Here is a 19,100-nt window from a genome sequence, read left to right on the forward strand (position 1 = left end):
AAGCAAACCCCTTATCTTTGCGAAACACCAGATTCGGCGTGAGAAACTCCCAGCTTCCTCAGTAGACGCGTTTTCCGTCGTGACCCAAGTTCTTGGGTTAGATTTTTCTCCCTCCTGACACCCAGTGCTAATAAAGCCGCCTTTTTAAAGAGAGCCCCGCTCATTTCGGAGCGAACCTCCCTTGCTCTGCCCGACGATGGGCTTTGGTTACAGCTGCTAACCCACCCCCAGGGCAGGGGCCGGGCCTCCTCTGGCTCCTCATACCTGGGGTCCTTTGCCATCTGCTAACTGGTTGGGGCTGGCTGGGCTCTGGGATTCCTGCTGGAAGTGAAGCTGCTCCCGCGTGCGTGTGGGGACAGCGAGGCCCTGTCCTGAGTCACGCCCTTTGACGCCTGCACGGGGACCAAGGCCCTTCGCTCTGCTCCAGAGAGCGGCTGAGGCCAGGAGACCTCCTTCTCCCCCGGCTCTCCTGCGACAAGAAACTGGGGAGCCCCTGGGGGGCCTGAGGTGGACACCTTGCTTCTGTTCCCTAGCAGGGTCGCCTCCTGCAGCTTGTATCAGCTTGAGCAGGGGGTTTGTTTAGGTCTGTGCACACCTGTTCTTCCTGGGGTGGCTTTCCTCGGTGGCACCCCGTCTCCGTGTCTGGAACATGCTTCAGGTGTAGGGAAGGTGGGGGTGGTACCCCACAAAGGCCCCCCAGCCCCCTCTCTGGGGGCCAAGTGCCTCCTCGAGTCTGCGCTGCCCTCAGCATCCAGACCGAGCTTGCTCCGTGTTCCTTTCTGGGCCCTAACTGTTCCCCTGCCCAGGTCTCTCCTCCCCCTGAGCCTCCCGAGGGCTCCCCGCCCCTCGTGGGTGTCCACCCTTGTCGTGTGTCTTCCGTTCCGCTATGGTTCTAGTGTCAGGCACGGCTTGGTGAAGTGGGGTCTGTGCCTCACGTGGAGCTGGGGGTCCCAGGCTGTGCAGGAACGAGGGACACCGCCAGGCCTGTACGTCATCGCTGAGTTGTTGAGGTCGCGGCCCGTGAGCGGTCGGGTCCGGGGGGCTTCTCCCCGCCGGTCACCTGCCAGGTTATAAGCATCCTGTGACTTTGCCAGGGGAGACCTTAGAGAAGGGGTTCCTGCCGGTTCCGCTTAAGCACTTCCACTCAGGGACGTTGTGATTTTGTTGTTAAGAAGTGCCCCCAGCGCTTCGCTCAGTGCTGTGCTCAGAGGCGTCGGCCGACTTTCTTTCCTCCAGAGCCCGACTCGCTTTTATCCGGGTGCGGGGTGCGCTGTCGTCAGTTACCATTGTAGTTTCTGCATCGGTTTCTTCCAAAGCCGCCTGATTCTTTACTTGGCGGTGCAGGATGCTCCCAGCCTTCCTAGGGTGCCGCGCACTGAGTTTTTATGAGAGGGTCCGCTGAAAACTGAATTCTAAGAGCTTTTCCTTTTCTTTTTTAAACAGTCGGATATTCTAAAAATCAAGCAGTAGCACAGAGCTCAGGAGCTTACCTTTGCTTTCTGGATTCTGTAAGTAACCCTGTTTTATTTAAAATGTGTGACTCTATGTTGGTTGAATAATGAAATGTTTTAGTGGGGTTCTTGAAAATCATTGTTCTAATGTGTTATGATTGGTTGGAGGTAGCAGTTCAGTTGGTAACAGCTGAAAGGTTGCTGCTGTTTAATTGCCGTAGCGCCTAATGAGGAAGTTGCAGTTTTTCCTTTCTGTCTGGCTGCCCCATGGCATATGGCGACCTGGGCCACGGACCAGATCCAAGCCATATCCTTAACCCGTTGTGCCAGGCCGGGGATCGAACCTGTCTCAAGGTTCCTAAGACACTGCCAATCCTGTTGCTGATCCTGGGAGCTCCAGGGAGCTGATTTTTTATAAATAGTTACATAAAAACTCGAAATTGCACAGCAGAGAAACATATAAACAAAATGAAGATAAATTGCACTTGTCAGAGGGTGTTGACAAGTGCGATAGTTAAAAGAGTAACAGCCTTAAACAGAAACAATTCTTTCAAGTTGACAAGAAAACACGGAAGGAAAGCAACTTGTAGATAAACAGGACAGGACGGGGTGGAGACTCACGGAGGCAGACGTGCACCTGACAGGCCTGAGCAAGGTTAGAGCTCTGTGAGCAAACACCCATTGAGTTGGGGGTAACGCTTAAAAATTAAACTAACAAAGTTCTCTAAGAATGCAGGTATTCGGTGTTTGGAAGTTCAGTGACCTGGTAGTGCTGACAGCGTCATTTTGCGTTTCGCACCTGGAGCTGTAAAAACGCTCCCACGCTGGGACCCTGAGTGCCACGTCTGGGTGTCCCTGAAATTCTGAAACTGGTTCATGCACAAAGACGTTTTAGTCTTTGTTACGACGGCACATTAGTCAGTGGGAACAGGTCATACTGGGCAGTAAGCAGGTGAGGTGAGCTGCGGCGGGTCTGCAGGAGAGAATTGCTGTTATGTTTATAGGGAATTGTCCGCGGTTGTGGTGGGTGAGAAGAGAGCACGGAAGTGTGTGTGTAGCGTATACACGACTACAGATTTTCTTTTTAATGACTTTAAGGCACCCTGAGAACACCTAGCTGCGTTCAGTCTTCCCTTGGGTTCCTGCAGGTCTGGGGTTTGGGACTCCCAGGTCCGGGGCTGCAGGGCTCTAGGTGTGGGGCTCCTTTTGTCTGCCCTTTGGGCTCCTTTTCCGGTGGGTTTGTTTTGTTTCTTTGATTTTTGATCTTGGTGGTTTGTGTCTTCTGCTCTGTTCTGTGCTCATCCTGGTGCCTGACCTCTGACCTTGGGTTGGACCCTGCGCTCCTGACCCGCAGCCCCTCCCCTTCTCTCTGGTCCCCTGTGAGGCCAAGGTTTGCTTCTCCTGACCACTGCGGGGCCTCCCGGAAGCTCTGAACAGAGCTCTTCGTTACCGTGGTCGCTTTTCCAGGCCCCGGCAGTTTCTTTTCCTCCGTCAGTCTGGGTCCCAGCGTCGCAGTGGCTCGGACCTGGAGGAGCACAAGGGCGGGGGCCGAGGGCGGCAGAGCTTTTAAGTAACTCATGTGCAGCTGACTCTTTGGCCCTCAAACATTTTTTCCAAACTGCTGGGACACAGAAACGTCGACTGATTTAGAAATCAGCGGTTCACGCTGTTCCCCTCCCGCCGTCTCTGCGCCCTGGGGAGGGGCTGGGCTGCGGAGCCGCAGGGAACAGGGCCCAGTGCCTCCTGCCACGTACCTCCTGGGTGTGGAACGCGAGACTGTGCACTTTGCTTTGAGGGTTTTGAGAACAAAGCCTTGACCCCAAGGCATGGTGGTTACCGCGAGGCTTCTGAGTCATGCGATTTTTGCTGTGTTTAGCCTGGCAGACTGTGTCCCCTGGCTCTGCATCACACGCTGCCTGACTTTCGTGTCTGACCTGTCAGTTTTCGTGTGACCTCACCCAGAGGAGTCTGCCCTAACCCCGGCGAACACTTGAGGAAGGGTGTGAGTTCAGGGCTGGGACAGGTGGAGGCTGCTGCTTTTCCAGGTGCCACCTAGAAGCTGTATCTCGGCAGGTACGTGTCGCTGCCCCCGAGCAGAAGACGGCCAGCTCGGAAGCCCCAGGGGAGGTGCAGCCCGGCCAGGAGGAGCCGGAGCAGCACTGGGCCTCCTGCTCCCATCGCCCTGCCAGCCTCACCGCCCTGCCGGCCTCACCGCCCTGCCGGCCTCACCGCCCCTGCCGGCCTCACCGCCCTGCCGGCCTCACCGCCCACCAGCCTCACCGCCCCTGCCGAGGACAAGGACTTCCAGGATGTTCTTCAACTCTTTTCTTTCCTCTTTTTTCTTTTTATGGCCTCACCTGCGGCACATGGAAGTTCTCAGGCCAGGGGTCGAATTGGAGCTGCCCCTGCTGGCCTACACCACAGCCACAGCAGCGTGGGATCAGAGCTGCATCTGCAGCCTACACCCCAGTTCACAGCAACGTCGGATCCTTCACCCACTGAGTGAGGCCAGGGATTGAACCCGCATCCTCACGGTGACTGTGTTGGATTCTTAGCCCGCTGAGCCACAACGGGAACTCCTAAACTTAGTGTTTTAAAAGAGACGATGCCTCAGACAGTAGTGCATTTTCGAAACATTTTTTATTTATACAGTGTGTTTTCATTGTAAGGCTTAGCAAAGGGGGTGAAAGGATATTTGTTCAGCTGCTTCTGCCCAGCACTGGTTCTGAAACCTGCTGGGCGGGGAGAGAGCCTGCCGGAAACGCTGATTTGGGGCTCGCTGCAGGCATAGACTCCAGATCTCCCCAGCGGACTTGACTGCAGCAAGCTCGGAAGTGGTTCTTCTGCAGCCAGTGCCAGGCTGCATGGGCCCAGGGTGGCCTCTGTCTGAGGTCCTGCATCTCCCCACGATATCCGGCAAGTCCGTGCTGGATTTCCATTGCATTTTCGGGCCCGTGTGTGCGTCCCGATATGGACCTCTGAGGCAGAAGCGGCGTCTCTCTTGATGTACTTGGGCTTCCTCAGGTTTCTCTGCGCCACGCTTGTAGTTTTCACTATTCAGGCCTTCCGTGAGTTCAGCAAAGCTCACCCGAGCATTTAATAGGCTTTGGTGCTATTGAACCGACACCTCAGCCGTCTCCCCACTTGACAGTTTTCCTGCTGCAAATACACGGAAGCACCTTGTAGCTCCTGCCGGCTCAGTTTAGTCTTGTCTCTGCTGTTCCACCGCGAGGTGGTCCCAGTCCCGTAAGGCCCCGTCTCTCCCTCTCCCAGCTGTGCCCTTCCTCCCTGTTCCTGGCCTGTGCGCTGATGAGGAGCCCGTGCAGCGTGGAGTAGAAGCAGTTCTGCCCACAGTCCTTTCATGTTCAGATGTCTGTTTCATCATTTACATCATGAAAAAAAAAAACCACATAAAGAGAAGAGCATAGGCGTTCCCGTGGTGGCGCAGTGGAAACGAATCTGACGAGGACCCATGAGGTTGCGGGTTCGATCCCTGGCCTCGCTCAGTGGGTTAAGGATCCGGTGTTGCTGTGGCTCTGGTGTAGGTTGGCAGCAACAGCTCCGATTAGACCCCTAGCCTGGGAACCTCCATATGCCGCGGCGGCAGCTCTAAAAAGACAGAAGACAAGGAAAAAAGAGAGAAGAGCATGAAACACAGATGTCCATGTACAGCTCAGTAAATGAACATCAAGCACATGTTTCTGTAACCACCATAGAAAACACCCACCTCAGCTGACAGAACACCGTAAACCCGCTATGATGGAAGAAATAAAAATCATTAAATAAAAACGGGAAGAAAGAAAACACCCCCTCGGTGACCCCTCTAACCCTCCCTCCGACCTTCCTCGTCCTCCTCCCGCCGCCTGGTCCTGCCCGTCGGAACCCGTCGCACGTGGAATCCCGTGGAATCTCTGGCTGGCTCCTCCCCGGTGCGGCTGCCTTTCCATATTCTCTAGAAGCTGCGTCTTGCTGGATGGATTCTCAGCTTCAAGGCAGGGCCGTTGAGCAAGTTTCCTCGACGATGGAAAGTGACACGTCCTCTCCTACTTGAAGGCCCTGAAGTTACTCTTTTGTGTTCCAGACGCTCTTAGTTTTCTTACCTTTTCTGTTTGGATGTAGACCCCACCTGGAATTGTTTCTGCTTGTTTCTCTTTCGGTTTATCGCGTATAGGGAACGCGGGCCCGGTCGCAACCGAGTGGGGCAGACGGGGCGCGGCGGGCGGCCCTCCTCTCGGGGCAGCCTCCGTCCCTCGCCACAGGGAGCAGGAGCCCCAACAGCCCTGTTCCTTACCGCGTCCTTCGGGGGTTCGTCGTGTCGTCGGCGCCGGCGCACGCCGCACCTTCCCTGCTGGAAGTCAGCCCCTCATTGCGCAGAGCAGACGTTTGCCCCTTTCCCTGCTGCGCAGGGGTCGTTTGCTTAACCGTGCCCAGTTTGGACCTCGGGGTGTCGGAGGGCAGGTCCCCCGCGGTCTCTTGGAGCCCCTGCAGGTGCGGATGTGGGGTGAGCCGCGTGTCCCGGGGCCCTGCCCAGCTGTGGTGGACGCGGCCGCTTCGCACGCCCTGCAGGTGCTGGTGCGTGGTCCGCGTCCCCCCCGCAGAGCTCGCAGCCCTCCTTACCCAGCGCGGACACGCGTGGGGCCCGCTTCCGGCCTCTGTGTTCTGTTCTGTTCCATTGGGTTGGTGGTCTGGCCTCGTCTGCGGGTACCCCGGTGCCGCTGTGCAGAACACAGGCGATGAGATGCTAGCAGTTCTCTTGTTCATCTATTTGGCTATTTTAAAAAAATCCGTTTGCATTTTATTTAAATGTGAGAGTCATGTTGTTAAATTGCACAAAATCCCCTATGAGGATTTTGATTGGAATTATATTGAATCTGTAGGTCAAGTGGGCCAACGCACTTCACTGCAATGTTGAGTCTTTCCAACAGTGGATATAGGTTTGTTCATTTATTGAGGCTTTCTTTAGTTTATCTCAATAGCCATGAGTAGTTTTCATACCAGAGGGCTTACAATCTTTTGTTGAAATAATTCCTTGGTATTTGGCTTGTTCGTTTGTTTGTTTCTGTTTTTGTTTTTGCTTTTTAGGGCCACATCCATGGCATATGGAGGTTCCCAGGCTAGGGGTTGAATCAGACTATAGCTGCCAGCCTACACCACAGCCACAGCCATGCCAGATCCCAGCCACATCTGTGACCTACACCTCAGCTCAAGGCAACACCGGATCCTTAACCCACTGAGCGAGGCCAGGGATCGAACCTGCAATCTCATGGGTCCTAGTTGGATTCATTTCCACTGCGCCACGACAGGTACTCTGGTGTTTGACTTTTTAAAAACCATTTTTTCCCCTTTCCTTTATTTATTTATATATTTTTATTGCTCAATGAATTTATTACATTCGTAGTTGTACAGTGATCATCACAATCCAGTTTTATAGGATTTCCATCCCACACCCCAGCGCACCCCCCCACCCCCCAAACTGTCTCCTTTGGAGACCATACATTTTTCAATGTCTGTGAGTCAGCATCTGTTCTGCAAAGAAGTTCAGTCTGTCCTTTTTTCAGATTCCACGTGTAAGTGAAAGCACTGGATGTCGGCGTCTCATTGTATGTCTGACTTCACGTAGCATGATAGTTTCTAGGTCCATCCATGTTGCTAAAAATGCCGGTGTCTCGTTCTTTTTAATGGCTGAGTCATATTCCCTTGTGTATATGGACCACCTCTTCTGGATCCACGCCTCTGTCAGTGGACACTGAGGTGGTTTCCATGTCTTGGCTGTTGTGAACAGTGCTGCAGTGAACATCGGGGCACACGTGTCCTTGCGAGTCGTGGTTTCCTCTGGGTAGGTGCCCGGGAGTGGGATTGCTGGGTCACATGGCAGTTCTGTGTTTAGTTTTCTGAGGACTCTCCTTACTGCTTTCCACAGTGGTTGCACCCGTTCACAATCCCACCGACAGTGTCACAGGGCTCCTTTTTCGCCACAGCCTCTCCAGCACTTACTGTTGGCAGACGTTTGGATGAAGGCCATTCTGGCGGGTGTGAGCTGGTGCCTCGTCGCGGCTCTGCTGTGCGTCTCTCTAATGACGAGTGACGCTGAGCATCCTTTCATGTGTTTCTCGGCCGACCGTATGTCGTCTTTGGAGAACTGTCTGTTTAGGTCTTCTGCCCATTTTTGATGGGGTTGTTTGTTTTCTTGGCATGGAGCTGCAGGAGGTGTTTATAAGTTTTGGAGATGAATCCCTTGTCAGTCGATTCACTTGCAAAAATTGTCTTCCATTCTGTGGGTTGTCTTTTTGTGTTGTTTAGGGTTTCCTTTGCTGTGCAGAAACTTTTAAGTTTAATTAAGTCCTATTTGTTTATGTTTGTTTTTACTTTCATCACTCTAAGAGGTGGATCTGAGAAGATGTTGCTTTCGTTTATGTCAGAGAGTGTTTGGCCCATGTTTTCCTCTAGGAGTTTGATAGTGTCTGGTCTTATATCTAGGTCTTTCATCCATTTGGAGTTCATTTTTGTGTATGCTGTTAGGGAGTGTTCTAATTTCATTCTTTTCCACGTGGCCGTCCAGTTTTCCCAGCACCACTGATTGAACAGGCTGTCTCTTCTCCGTCGTATATTCTTGCCTCCTTTGTTGTAGATGAGTTGGCCGTAGGTGCGTGGGTTGAATTCTGGGCTTTCTATCCTCTTCCAAAACTGTTTTTATCAGCTCTCTTGAAACGTCATTCACACAAAATCCACCCACGCAAAGTGTAAAATCCAGGGGTCCCCAGTATATTCACAATGTTGTGCCACCAGCGCCATCTAGTTTGAGAACAGTCGTCACCACGGAGTGAAGCCGGTGCCCGTGTGCTCACTGCTTCCCGCCCAGCTCCCCGCCTCAGCGACCACCAGCCTCCTTGCGGTGTGTGTGGACTCGCCTGCCCTGGGCGTTTCCCGCAAGAGGGATCCGCACCGCGTGGTCCCTGACCGCCGGGTCCGAGCTAGTCACGCCGTGGCTCTGTCCCTGCTTCGTTCCCCTTTGCTGTTGTGTAACGGCCATCCCTGTCCTCGTACTGGCTGGGGGGCATTGCCTTGTCTCCACTTTCGGAACTCCCACTCCGAACCACTCTGAGTCAGCCGCTCTGAGTGTTCCCAGCTATCTGTGTCCACACCTGCGAGTGGATCTGCTGGGTCACAGGTAACTCTATGCTCAGCATTTCGAGGAACTGACAAAATGCTGTGATCGTGCTGAACCTGTTTGATAATTCCAGTTGCTTTTTTGTGGATTCCTTGGGATTTTCTAAATATAGAATCATGCCATCTGCAAATTGAGGCGTCTTACACCTTCCTTTCCAGTCTGGATGGCTCTTTATTGCCTTCGCTTGCCTGTCTGCAGCGACCGGAACCTGCCTGGCTGTGCTCCCTGGAGGTCATAGGAGCAGCTACGTTTTGTCCCCAGGCTGAGGGAACGCGCCCCGTGCACCGTGAAGATAGAGCCGCAAGGGCTGTGCAGGGGCTTTTATCAAGTTCCCTTCCTACTTTGTGAAGAGTTTTGACCACGAATAAGTGTGAGATTTTGTGAAACGCCTTTTCTGCACGTGCTGGGATCACTGTCTTTAATCCCACGTGTGGCATCGGTTGGCAGTACCCAGCCCCTTATACTGCTCCCTCCCGGGCCTTTTAACTTGTATGAGGCCAGGGCCGCTGTCTTTTTGTTCCTTTTTCATCCTCCTCTGCCCAGAAATGTGCCGATGACAGCTCACAGCCCAGACCCACTAAAGCCTGTCTTTGTATGGTGTCTAAGCTACAAGTGTTTTTGTTTTGTTTTGTTTTGTTTTGGTTTGGTTTTGGTTTTGGTTTTGGTTTTGTTAAAGTGCAGCAAAAACAAGAAACAAAGAACATTGACGGAAACCATATGCTGCTGTAAAAGCGGAAATGTTTGTTATCTGGCCCTTTGTAGAAGGTTTGCTCATCTCCAGGGTACCTGAAAGTTGATGAAATTTCTAATGTTTCGAAAGAATCGATCTTTGTTGTAATTGATTTCTCTACTGTTTTGCATTTTTCTACTTTATTTCTGCTCCAGTCTTTACCTTCCTTCTGCTTACCCTTGGTTGAGTTTGCTCTTTTTTTTGGTGGTCTGTTAACATCGGTCTTGCTAACATGAGCACTAAGAGATACAGAACTTTCTCTGAGAATTGCTGTAGTTCTTTTGTACTGTAGCGTGTTTTCATTTTCAGTCAGCTCAAAGTATTTTCTAATTACCCTTGTGGTCTCTTCTAGACCCACTGGCCATTTAGAGATACATTGGTTACATCAATACATTGGTGGTAGATTCCCAAACAGTCTCCGTTTGAATTTCTCACAATTTTGTTGCGTTTATGAACTTCTAGATTTTTAATGTTTTCTAATCCTTAAAGTGGTTTGGCATTCAGCCTGTGGTCATAGGTTGGGGGGTCCATAGAAAGTCAGCAGGTGGATGATGTGTGGGGGGGTCCATAGATAGAAGTCGGCAGGTGGATGATGTGGGGGGGTTCCATAGATAGAAGTCAGCAGGTGGATGTTGTGGAGGGGGGGGTCCATAGATAGAAGTCAGCAGGTGGATGTTGTGGGGGGGGTCCATAGAAAGTGAGCAGGTGGATGTTGTGGGGGGGTCCATAGATAGAAGTCAGCAGGTGGATGTTGTGGGGGGGGTCCACGGATAGAAGTCAGCAGGTGGATGTTGTGGGGGGGTCCACGGATAGAAGTCAGCAGGTGGATGATGTGGGGGGTCCATGGGTAGAAGTCAGCAGGTGGATGATGTGGGGGGGTCCACGGATAGAAGTCAGCAGGTGGATGTTGTGGGGGGGTCCATAGAAAGTCAGCAGGTGGATGTTGTGGGGGGGTCCATAGATAGAAGTCAGCAGGTGGATGTTGTGGGGGGGGTCCATAGATAGAAGTCAGCAGGTGGATGTTGTGGGGGGGGTCCATGGATAGAAGTCGGCAGGTGGATGATGTGGGGGGGGGGTCCATAGATAGAAGTCAGCAGGTGGATGTTGTGGGGGGGTCCATAGATAGAAGTCAGCAGGTGGATGTTGTGGGGGGGGGTCCATAGAAAGTCAGCAGGTGGATGTTGTGGGGGGGGTCCATGGATAGAAGTCGGCAGGTGGATGATGTGGGGGGGGGGGTCCATAGATAGAAGTCAGCAGGTGGATGTTGTGGGGGGGTCCACGGATAGAAGTCAGCAGGTGGATGATGTGGGGGGTCCATGGGTAGAAGTCAGCAGGTGGATGATGTGGGGGGGTCCACGGATAGAAGTCAGCAGGTGGATGTTGTGGGGGGGTCCATAGAAAGTCAGCAGGTGGATGTTGTGGGGGGGTCCATAGATAGAAGTCAGCAGGTGGATGTTGTGGGGGGGGTCCATAGATAGAAGTCAGCAGGTGGATGTTGTGGGGGGGGTCCATGGATAGAAGTCGGCAGGTGGATGATGTGGGGGGGGGGTCCATAGATAGAAGTCAGCAGGTGGATGTTGTGGGGGGGTCCATAGATAGAAGTCAGCAGGTGGATGTTGTGGGGGGGGGTCCATAGAAAGTCAGCAGGTGGATGTTGTGGGGGGGGTCCATGGATAGAAGTCGGCAGGTGGATGATGTGGGGGGGGGGTCCATAGATAGAAGTCAGCAGGTGGATGTTGTGGGGGGGGGTCCATAGATAGAAGTCAGCAGGTGGATGTTGTGGGGGGGGTCCATAGATAGAAGTCAGCAGGTGGATGTTGTGGGGGGGGGTCCATAGATAGAAGTCAGCAGGTGGATGTTGTGGGGGGGGGGTCCATAGATAGAAGTCAGCAGGTGGATGTTGTGGGGGAGTCCATAGAAAGTCAGCAGGTGGATGTTGTGGGGGGGTCCATGGATAGAAGTCAGCAGGTGGATGTTGTGGGGGAGTCCATAGAAAGTCAGCAGGTGGATGTTGTGGGGGGGGGGTCCATAGATAGAAGTCAGCAGGTGGATGTTGTGGGGGGGGGGTCCATGGATAGAAGTCAGCAGGTGGATGTTGTGGGGGGGGTCCATAGATAGAAGTCAGCAGGTGGATGATGTGGGGGGGGGGTCCACGGATAGAAGTCAGCAGGTGGATGATGTGGGGGGGTCCATGGATAGAAGTCAGCAGGTGGATGTTGTGGGGGGGGGTCCATGGATAGAAGTCAGCAGGTGGATGATGTGGGGGGGGGTCCACGGATAGAAGTCAGCAGGTGGATGATGTGGGGGGGGGTCCATAGATAGAAGTCAGCAGGTGGATGATGTGGGGGGGGTCCATAGATAGAAGTCAGCAGGTGGATGTTGTGGGGGGGGTCCACGGATAGAAGTCAGCAGGTGGATGATGTGGGGTGGGTCCATAGATAGAAGTCAACAGGTGGATGTTGTGGGGGGGGTCCATAGATAGAAGTCAGCAGGTGGATGATGTGGGGGGGGTCCATGGATAGAAGTCAGCAGGTGGATGATGTGGGGGGGGGGTCCACGGATAGAAGTCAGCAGGTGGATGATGTGGGGGGGGGGTCCATAGATAGAAGTCGGCAGGTGGATGATGTGGGGGGTCCATGGATAGAAGTCGGCAGGTGGATGTTGTGGGGGGGTCCATGGATAGAAGTCAGCAGGTGGATGTTGTGGGGGGGTCCATAGATAGAAGTCGGCAGGTGGATGATGTGGGGGGGTCCATGGATAGAAGTCGGCAGGTGGATGTTGTGGGGGGGTCCACGGATAGAAGTCAGCAGGTGGATGTTGTGGGGGGTCCATAGATAGAAGTCGGCAGGTGGATGATGTGGGGGGGTCCATGGATAGAAGTCAGCAGGTGGATGTTGTGGGGGGGTCCACGGATGAAGTTAGCAGATAGATGTTGTGGGGGGGTGTCCATGGATAGAAGTCAGCAGGTGGATGTTGTGGGGGGGTCCACGGATGAAGTTAGCAGATAGATGTTGTGGGGGGGTGTCCACGGATAGAAGTCAGCAGGTGGATGTTGTGGGGGGGGGGTCCATGGATAGAAGTCAGCAGGTGATGGCACCTCTCACTCCCTCCCCTCCGCTCCTGCTCAGCACCCCTTCTCAGTAGCCACAGGCTTCTCTCTTATTCACAGCTCATTTGATTAGCTCAAGGCTCATGAGGCCATTTTGCAGAAATAAGAGATAGAAATACAGTTGTTTTTCTGTTTGTTTGTTTACTTTTTGGGCCGCACCCGCGGTACATGGAAGTTCCCGGCTAGGGGCCGAATCGGAGCCACGGCTGCCTGCCTGCACCACAGCCTCAGCAACGTGGGATCCCAGCCGTGTCTGCAGGTGGTGCTGCCGCTCACAGCAACACCAGATCCTTAACCCGCTGAGTGAGGCTAGGGATCGAACAAACCCACATCGTCATAGGTACTAGCTGGGTTCGTTGCTGCTGAGCCAGGACGGGAACTCAAGTACAGGTGTGATAATTTACCTTATTGCTCAGTTTGAAGATAAATTTCCTCTTAAGAACATCATTGTTCTTCTGTTGAACACGTTTTTACCTTCAAGTAAAACACGGCGGTCTTTTTTATTGTTTATCAACGTAGAGGACTTTTAAAATTGTGAGATGGAACATACCTTTAGTCATATGCACAAAACACACATGAAGGGGTCCCCTGTGGTGCAGGGGGTTAGGGACACGGTGTTGTCACTGCAGCAGCTCGGGCCACTGCTGTGACGCAGGCTCAGTCCCTGGCACGGGGAAAAAGTAAATAAATAAAACAGAAACCAGCCACGTATGCTCTAAAGATGACAGGAGGCACGCGTGTGTGTAATTGCCACACGGTCAGAGTGACCGCATTGCTGATTCCTTCAGGGCACAACCCGGCCGCCGCCTCGTAAAGCCGCCGCGGCTCTGACTTTGGGATTACAATTTTCTTGCTTTTCTTTGTGGCAGTTTGCAGTACGTGTGCATTTCTTACATAACCAAGCTGGTTTGCTTGCTGTTGAACTTTAAATGAGTGGAATGCTACCTGCGCGTCCTCTTGTCCTGCCTCTCCCTGGGCATCATGTCTGGGATTCATTTACATCGCGTGTAGCTGTCAGTTGACCTGACGCCGTGCTCTCTGCCTGCAGTGGTGCACATGGTTGTTCTCCTGTGCTGGCGCCCCCAGCGTCGGGCTGCTCCCGATTGGAACAGCACGGCCTTACGGCCCTCCTGGTGCGTAGGCGTGAGACCGCGCCCCCGTGTGGTGAGGCCACAGGGTCTGGGACCTGCCGTCTCCCTGTCCTTGACCTTATCGGCCACGTGTGCCTTCTTGCTGGAAGTGGCAGGCCCGATGGCGCCGCACGGCGGCCGGGGTGGCCAGGGTCCCGGCCGACTGCCAGGTTCCGGGCGCCGGCGGCCCCTGCGTCGCCCGTTCTGGTCTCTTGCCGGCTGCCGTCGGGCCGTGGGTCTTCCTGCTTGTTCGTTAGAGCTGCTTCCTGCGCATTGACTGTGTCTTCTCTTCTGCAGGATGACGTGATGATGCCCCAGAGAGTGAGGCTGCAACACGCGGCGGCTGCTCAGCACCCGACTAGTGTGAGTGCGGACGTTTCTGCTGGTCGCTCCTCCTCTCGGAAAACCTGCCGTCAGTGCTTTAGGGCTGGGGGCTTCCTTGCAGGGGCTGGTTCGTGGCCAGGCGCCCCAGTGGACACGCGGTGTGGCCACTCTCACGGTGTTTTCCTTCGAAGGAAAAGTGCTTCTTGCTTCGAGTAGCACTTGCGACTTTCAGGGGGGTTCGGAGTCTTGGTTTGGTTTCGTTTGGTTTTATTAGCGTTTAGGAAGCTGTGTGCCTTGTGCATGAAAACCGTGAAAACCGGCTGCGAGCTGGAGGTCTGTCATGTAAAAATCCTCTTATCTGGATGGCCTCAGGCTGCATTCGCATCCTTGGAAGGGCTTCCTCGCTGGCCCGTGGGGCTCTGGGGCTCTGGGGACCCAGCCTCCTGGGCGCTCACCTCCCCCGGGGGAGCTCCCTGTTGGGGAGCATCTCCCACCCGAGACCTGGGGGGGTGCAGGTCTTGAGCCCAGGGGTCACCCAGGGTTCGAGTGGCCCAGACGGCCGATTCCCAGAGCTGGGGTCTGCCCACAGGGCCCGCTGCTCAGACACCTGTGCCAAAGTCTTAGAAAAACATCTCTGAACGACTATGGTGCCCCCTGGTTTTAGAAGGTGGGGGGGGGGACGCGTGGTGTCTGCTTGCCCGGCCACAGACGGTCTCATTCCCTTTGCTGGTGGTGCCGGGCCGTCCATGTGCACACACGTCTCCAGACCCTGCGCGTCTCATGGGCTCCCGGGCGCTGTGATTGGGGCCCAGTGTGTGGCCGCTGGGCCCTCACGAAGGAAGGAGCCGGTTCCCGGCCCAGGGCTTGGGCTCAGAGAACAGACCCTGGAAACGGGCACTGAGGGACTTCGGACGGAGGCTCCAGCACACCTCTGGAGGCCCGGGCTCCCAAGGAGCGCAAAGGTGCGTGTTCACCAGGAGGCGTCCGTCCCCTGCGTGTCACCTCTCAGTCCGACCTCAGGGCTCTGCGTCTGGCCCCTCGCGCTCTGTCCCCGGTGCCACCCTGGCACACCTGCCTGCCCCTTGGGACCTGGCTGTGCCTGGTCTGCCCACGCACTCTGCCCCCGGGGCTTCTCTTGTCTTTTCATGGAGTTGGTGATGTTTCCCAGCCTAAAGTTTGATGTTGAGGCTTCTTACTCCCTGAATAGTAGTTGTGCTTACACTGCTTACGTTGAAACACTGTTAAGGTAAACAGTCCTTGATTTAAGCCTGGAAGAAGCTAAAAACAGCCCGTCCGTCAGCTGTTTCGAGAGGCCCCCCCCCCCAGGCTGGAAGCTTCTGGAAGGCTGGGCGTGAGGGCAGTTCAGAAGCACCCAGCTCCCCCTTTATCAAGGAGCCCTCGCCTGTGCGCCCAGGGCCCCTGGGTGTGGTCATTTTCCCCGGCCGCACACGGTGTGCTGGTGCTTCGTGGTGTCCTCGGAGAGACAGAGTCCTGGCCTTGGGAAGACCCAGGGTTTTGGTGGCCGGCTGGAGGGCAGCGGCGGCTGCAAAGGCTCCGTGGACGTGCCCCACGTCCCTGAGCCCAAGGCCACATGGAATCTCTCTCTTGTCTCGCTGCATGTGAGTCTGCCTTTTTTTTTTTTTTTTTTTTTTTAACTTTTTAGAGCCGTGCTTGCAGCATATGGAGGTTCCCAGGCTAGGGGTCCACTCGGAGCTGCAGCTGCCGGCCTGCACCACAGCCACAGCAATGCTGGATCCCCAACCCACCGAGCGAGGCCAGGGATCAAACCTGCGTCCTCATGGATACTCGTCGCATTTGTTTCTGCTGCGTCACAACAGGAGTGCCTTGCCTTTTTTTTTTTTTTAAACGAACAAAAAATTCAAGCAAGCAGAACCCCCAAACTTCCCCATAGCGTAAGTGAATTAATGTAAATTAACCACCGTGACTATTGGGGCAACGTTTAAGAAACTCGGGTACCGGGGGTGACTTTTGATCATTCCTCAGTAGGGAGGCCGTCCTTACCGTGGCCCTCAGCGGTCGGCGAGTCGGGGAAAGCACAGCCAGGGGGGCCAGTGCTAGTGTCACCACCGAGGCAAGCCAGCCCTGCAAGCCTCATGGGGGTGCCTTCACCAGGGGGCAGGCTCTGCCACCTGCAGACACCCCAGTTGCTCTCTGCCAGCCACCGGGAGGAGAAGAGGCCCCTCCTGCTGTTGTGAGGGGTGCTGCCCACGGGGACCAGCTGTTCTCTGCCTCCTCGAAGGCCTGAGCCTGCTGGGGTCCCAGCTTCAGGGCCGAGAGCATCGGGACCTGAGGGTGTGCGGGCCTCAGGGCCAGGCCCCTGGCCTCTGAGCACCCCCAGCAGAGGACGCAGAGGCTTCCCAGTGTTGAGACGCCGTGGATGGGTGGGGCAAGGCTGCTGGGGGTCAGTGCGCGGAAGCCGGGTGTGTGGAGACCCGTGTCCAGAGCCAGGGGGCAGGACACTGGGGGAAGGACGTGGTGCAGCTGACAGATGCCTCTGGGACGGGGTTGCCTGTCTGGTGGCGTCGTCCTGGGGCTGCTGTGAGCCTGGGTAGAGGGAGGCGGCCCCGGGGACAGTGAGCTCTTCGCGTGTGACAGGTTTACTCAGAGGCTGGACGGAGACAGGCTGCTCCCGTGGCGGCGGCGGCTTCCCCCAAGCCCTGCTTGTCGTTGTCTCACAGATCATCGGCTGCCAGGTGCAGCTTCCTCCTAAGCCCTGCTTGTCGTTGTCTCACAGATCATCGGCTGCCAGGTGCAGAGGGAGCCCCCCAACTCCACCCAGCGGTACACACGGTGGCTCAACCAGCTGGAGCCCGGCCAGCTGCTCACCCAGGTACGTCGTCCACCAGGGCCTCGTGCCACCAGGGGGCGAGCCTTCCTCCTCTCAGCACAGGCCTCTGCCTGCCTCCTGGGTGCCAGGCACTCCTGGTAGGTGCTCCCTGGAGACGGGGGACAATATTTCAGAGGAGCCTGGCCTGGGGAGGAGCCTGAGCCAGGGGGCGTGGGGAGGGTCTGGCCTGAGACCAGGGGCCAGCGCATCTGCAGCCCAGCCGCTCAGGCCCCGGTGGACGGAGCCAGACGCAGGGGCCTGGGAGGGCCAAGCTGCTGGGCGGTGTCCAGGAAGGCCTGGGTCTTGTGGGCCTGGGGAGGAGAGCTGGGGTGCACTCTTTGGTGGAGCTGGTCAGTGGGTGGTCAGGCGTCATGGAGCTGGAAGAGGCCACGGCTGCAATCAGACTAGAACCGCCGTGGAGGGGGACCTTGGGAGGAAGCCGGGAGGAGGCTCTTGTCTCAGCTGTGGGGGCCCTGAAATCTGTGGGACACAGAGTGGGTCCTGAGAAGCAGCCACGTGTCGCTGAGGTGTTAGAGCAGTGACTGTGCGCCCTCTGCTTATCCTGCTTTGAGGACGTGTGGAGACATGTCAGCAGCCACCTGAGGTCCGCAGCACATCACCCCAAATCGGAGACCGAAACAGCCCGGGGGCAGGGTGGTGGGCCAGGACGGGCGCTGATAGGCAGGGTGGCAAAGGGCAGCAGGAGGCTCTGTAGTTTTCCAGCTGCTCCTGCAACTGCGAGGGCAGGAGCGGGACCGGCATGTGTGGCCGCGTGGCTTTGCAGGCACCTTGCGTTGTGGGAGCCTGGCACGGGCAGCATCCGTGGTGGTGGTGGTGGTGGGAGCTGGCAGGGGCGATGTTGGCAGGCGTACGAGGGCAGCTCTTGTGCACAGGGTCACAGTGCAGGCGGCGGCTCCGGTTCAGTGACGGCCACCCTGAACTCCTGGTTGTTCCAGAACTGCGGGGAGGGCTCCTTCTCGCTAGGGGTGAGGTGGTGTCGCTTTGAGTCCACGGCAGCTCAGGCGTCTGAGCGGGACCGAGTCCTCTCCAGGTTGTGAAGGTGCCTCGAGGACCCGGGCGACCCCTGAGGGCTCCTGGCGCACTGGCCTGGCCTTGCTCTCTCGGCGGGCGGCCACATCTGTGCACGGGGTCTGTGTCGCCCGCCGCTCCTGCCCTTGGTCCTGCCCTCCGTGGAGGAGGTTCGGCCTGGGGGGTCACGGCTCCAGGATGTGCATCCCCGAGACATGTGCCGGTGGCGTCTGAGCCAGCCAGCCACCCTGGGTGGAGAGCTAGTCAGGGCTCTCGGGCTGGCAGCGCAGGGGGGACGCCCCGTCAGTGGGGACGCCCCTGCTTTGAGGCCCTCCTGAAGCAGAGCCAGTGAGTGCATGTGGAGGTGGCCGCGTGACCCAAGTGCTGAGGTGGCTTCTGCGTGTCTTGGATCTTCTGGGAGAATGTGAGTCACGCGGAAACTGTGACAGGACACTGAGTGTCGTTTAAATGCAGAACAGTCTCAGCCACAGGTCCGGGTTCTGAGTGGGGGGCCGGCTTAACCGTTAAGGGTCATCGAAATAATTTAGGGAGGGTTCTCCTGCATGGGGTTTTTCTTTAGTGAGTTAGGGAAATTAAAGTCTAAACCTCTCAACTTAACTTGAAAGAAGGCATCTCTTACATAAGCCGTTTCTCAGTGGCTTCAGGGGCGAAGAGCACCGCCCCTGGGTGGGGGGTTGACACTGAGGCGCGTCTGTGGCGTGGCGAGCCGTGTGTTTGGGTTTGATGTTTGTCTGATTAAGTATGCACCACATGCAAAGTTGAAATAAAAGGATGCAGCTTCGATCCCCAGCCTGGCACAGTGGGACCTGGTGTTGCTGTAGCTGTGGCGCAGGTCACAACGGCAGCTCAGATCTGACTGCTGCCCTGGGACCTCCATAGGCTGCAGAGCGGCCAAAAAAGAAAGAAAGAAAACAAAGCACCAGAAAAGTAACAGTCTGCTAATTCCAAGTCAACCCCAACGTGGAAAGTTGGCTGTCAGATGGCCTGGGCCTGGGCCTGGGCCAACCTGAAAATCTCCTGTTTTAAGCAGTCGCACGCCACACTTTCAGTACGGGGCCACTCCCAAAGGACCCACACTTCCTGGACCCCAGGGTGGGAGGCAGGGGAAGGCAAGGCCAGACCTGGGGGGTCCTGGCAGTGTGCACGGGTAGCTAGGCCATCACCGAGGCTGGTGTGCCAGCTCTGGCTGCCTAGAGCACGGGGCAGGTTCATGGCGGAGGGAAGCCAGCAGGTGTGCCTCTCAGCCCAGCCCTGGCCCCGGCCCTCCAGGCCCGCTCGGCCCGCTCCAGC

The 19,100-nt window shown here is 55.9% G+C and overlaps 1 protein-coding gene across 28 annotated transcripts in view; it reads left to right on the top strand.

Annotated features, from left to right (window-relative positions):
• B3GNTL1 (UDP-GlcNAc:betaGal beta-1,3-N-acetylglucosaminyltransferase like 1) overlaps nt 1–19,100 on the top strand; it is a 68,333-nt gene that overhangs the window by 19,940 nt on the left and 29,293 nt on the right. For 12 of the 28 annotated variants that reach the window (XR_002336895.2, XR_014820475.1, XR_014820481.1 and 9 more), the window contains exons 4-6: nt 1,444–1,508; nt 13,886–13,951; nt 16,668–16,763. Coding sequence is in view for 11 of the 28 variants with exons in the window: in XM_003131147.6 (XP_003131195.4) it covers nt 1,444–1,508; nt 13,886–13,951; nt 16,668–16,763 (227 nt within the window). In the remaining 17 variants the exon portion in view is untranslated. Of the gene's footprint in view, nt 1–1,443; nt 1,509–13,885; nt 14,875–16,667; nt 16,764–19,100 lie in introns of all 28 variants that reach the window. The other 16 variants (XR_014820485.1, XR_014820489.1, XR_014820487.1 and 13 more) reach the window with 5 other exon arrangements.

Source organism: Sus scrofa, chromosome 12 (assembly GCF_054392235.1).
Source record: "Sus scrofa isolate SSC_HxYL_T2T_F1_AM1 chromosome 12, Sscrofa_HxYL_maternal_Yorkshire_Landrace_v2.0, whole genome shotgun sequence".
NCBI classification, from domain to species: domain Eukaryota; kingdom Metazoa; phylum Chordata; class Mammalia; order Artiodactyla; family Suidae; genus Sus; species Sus scrofa.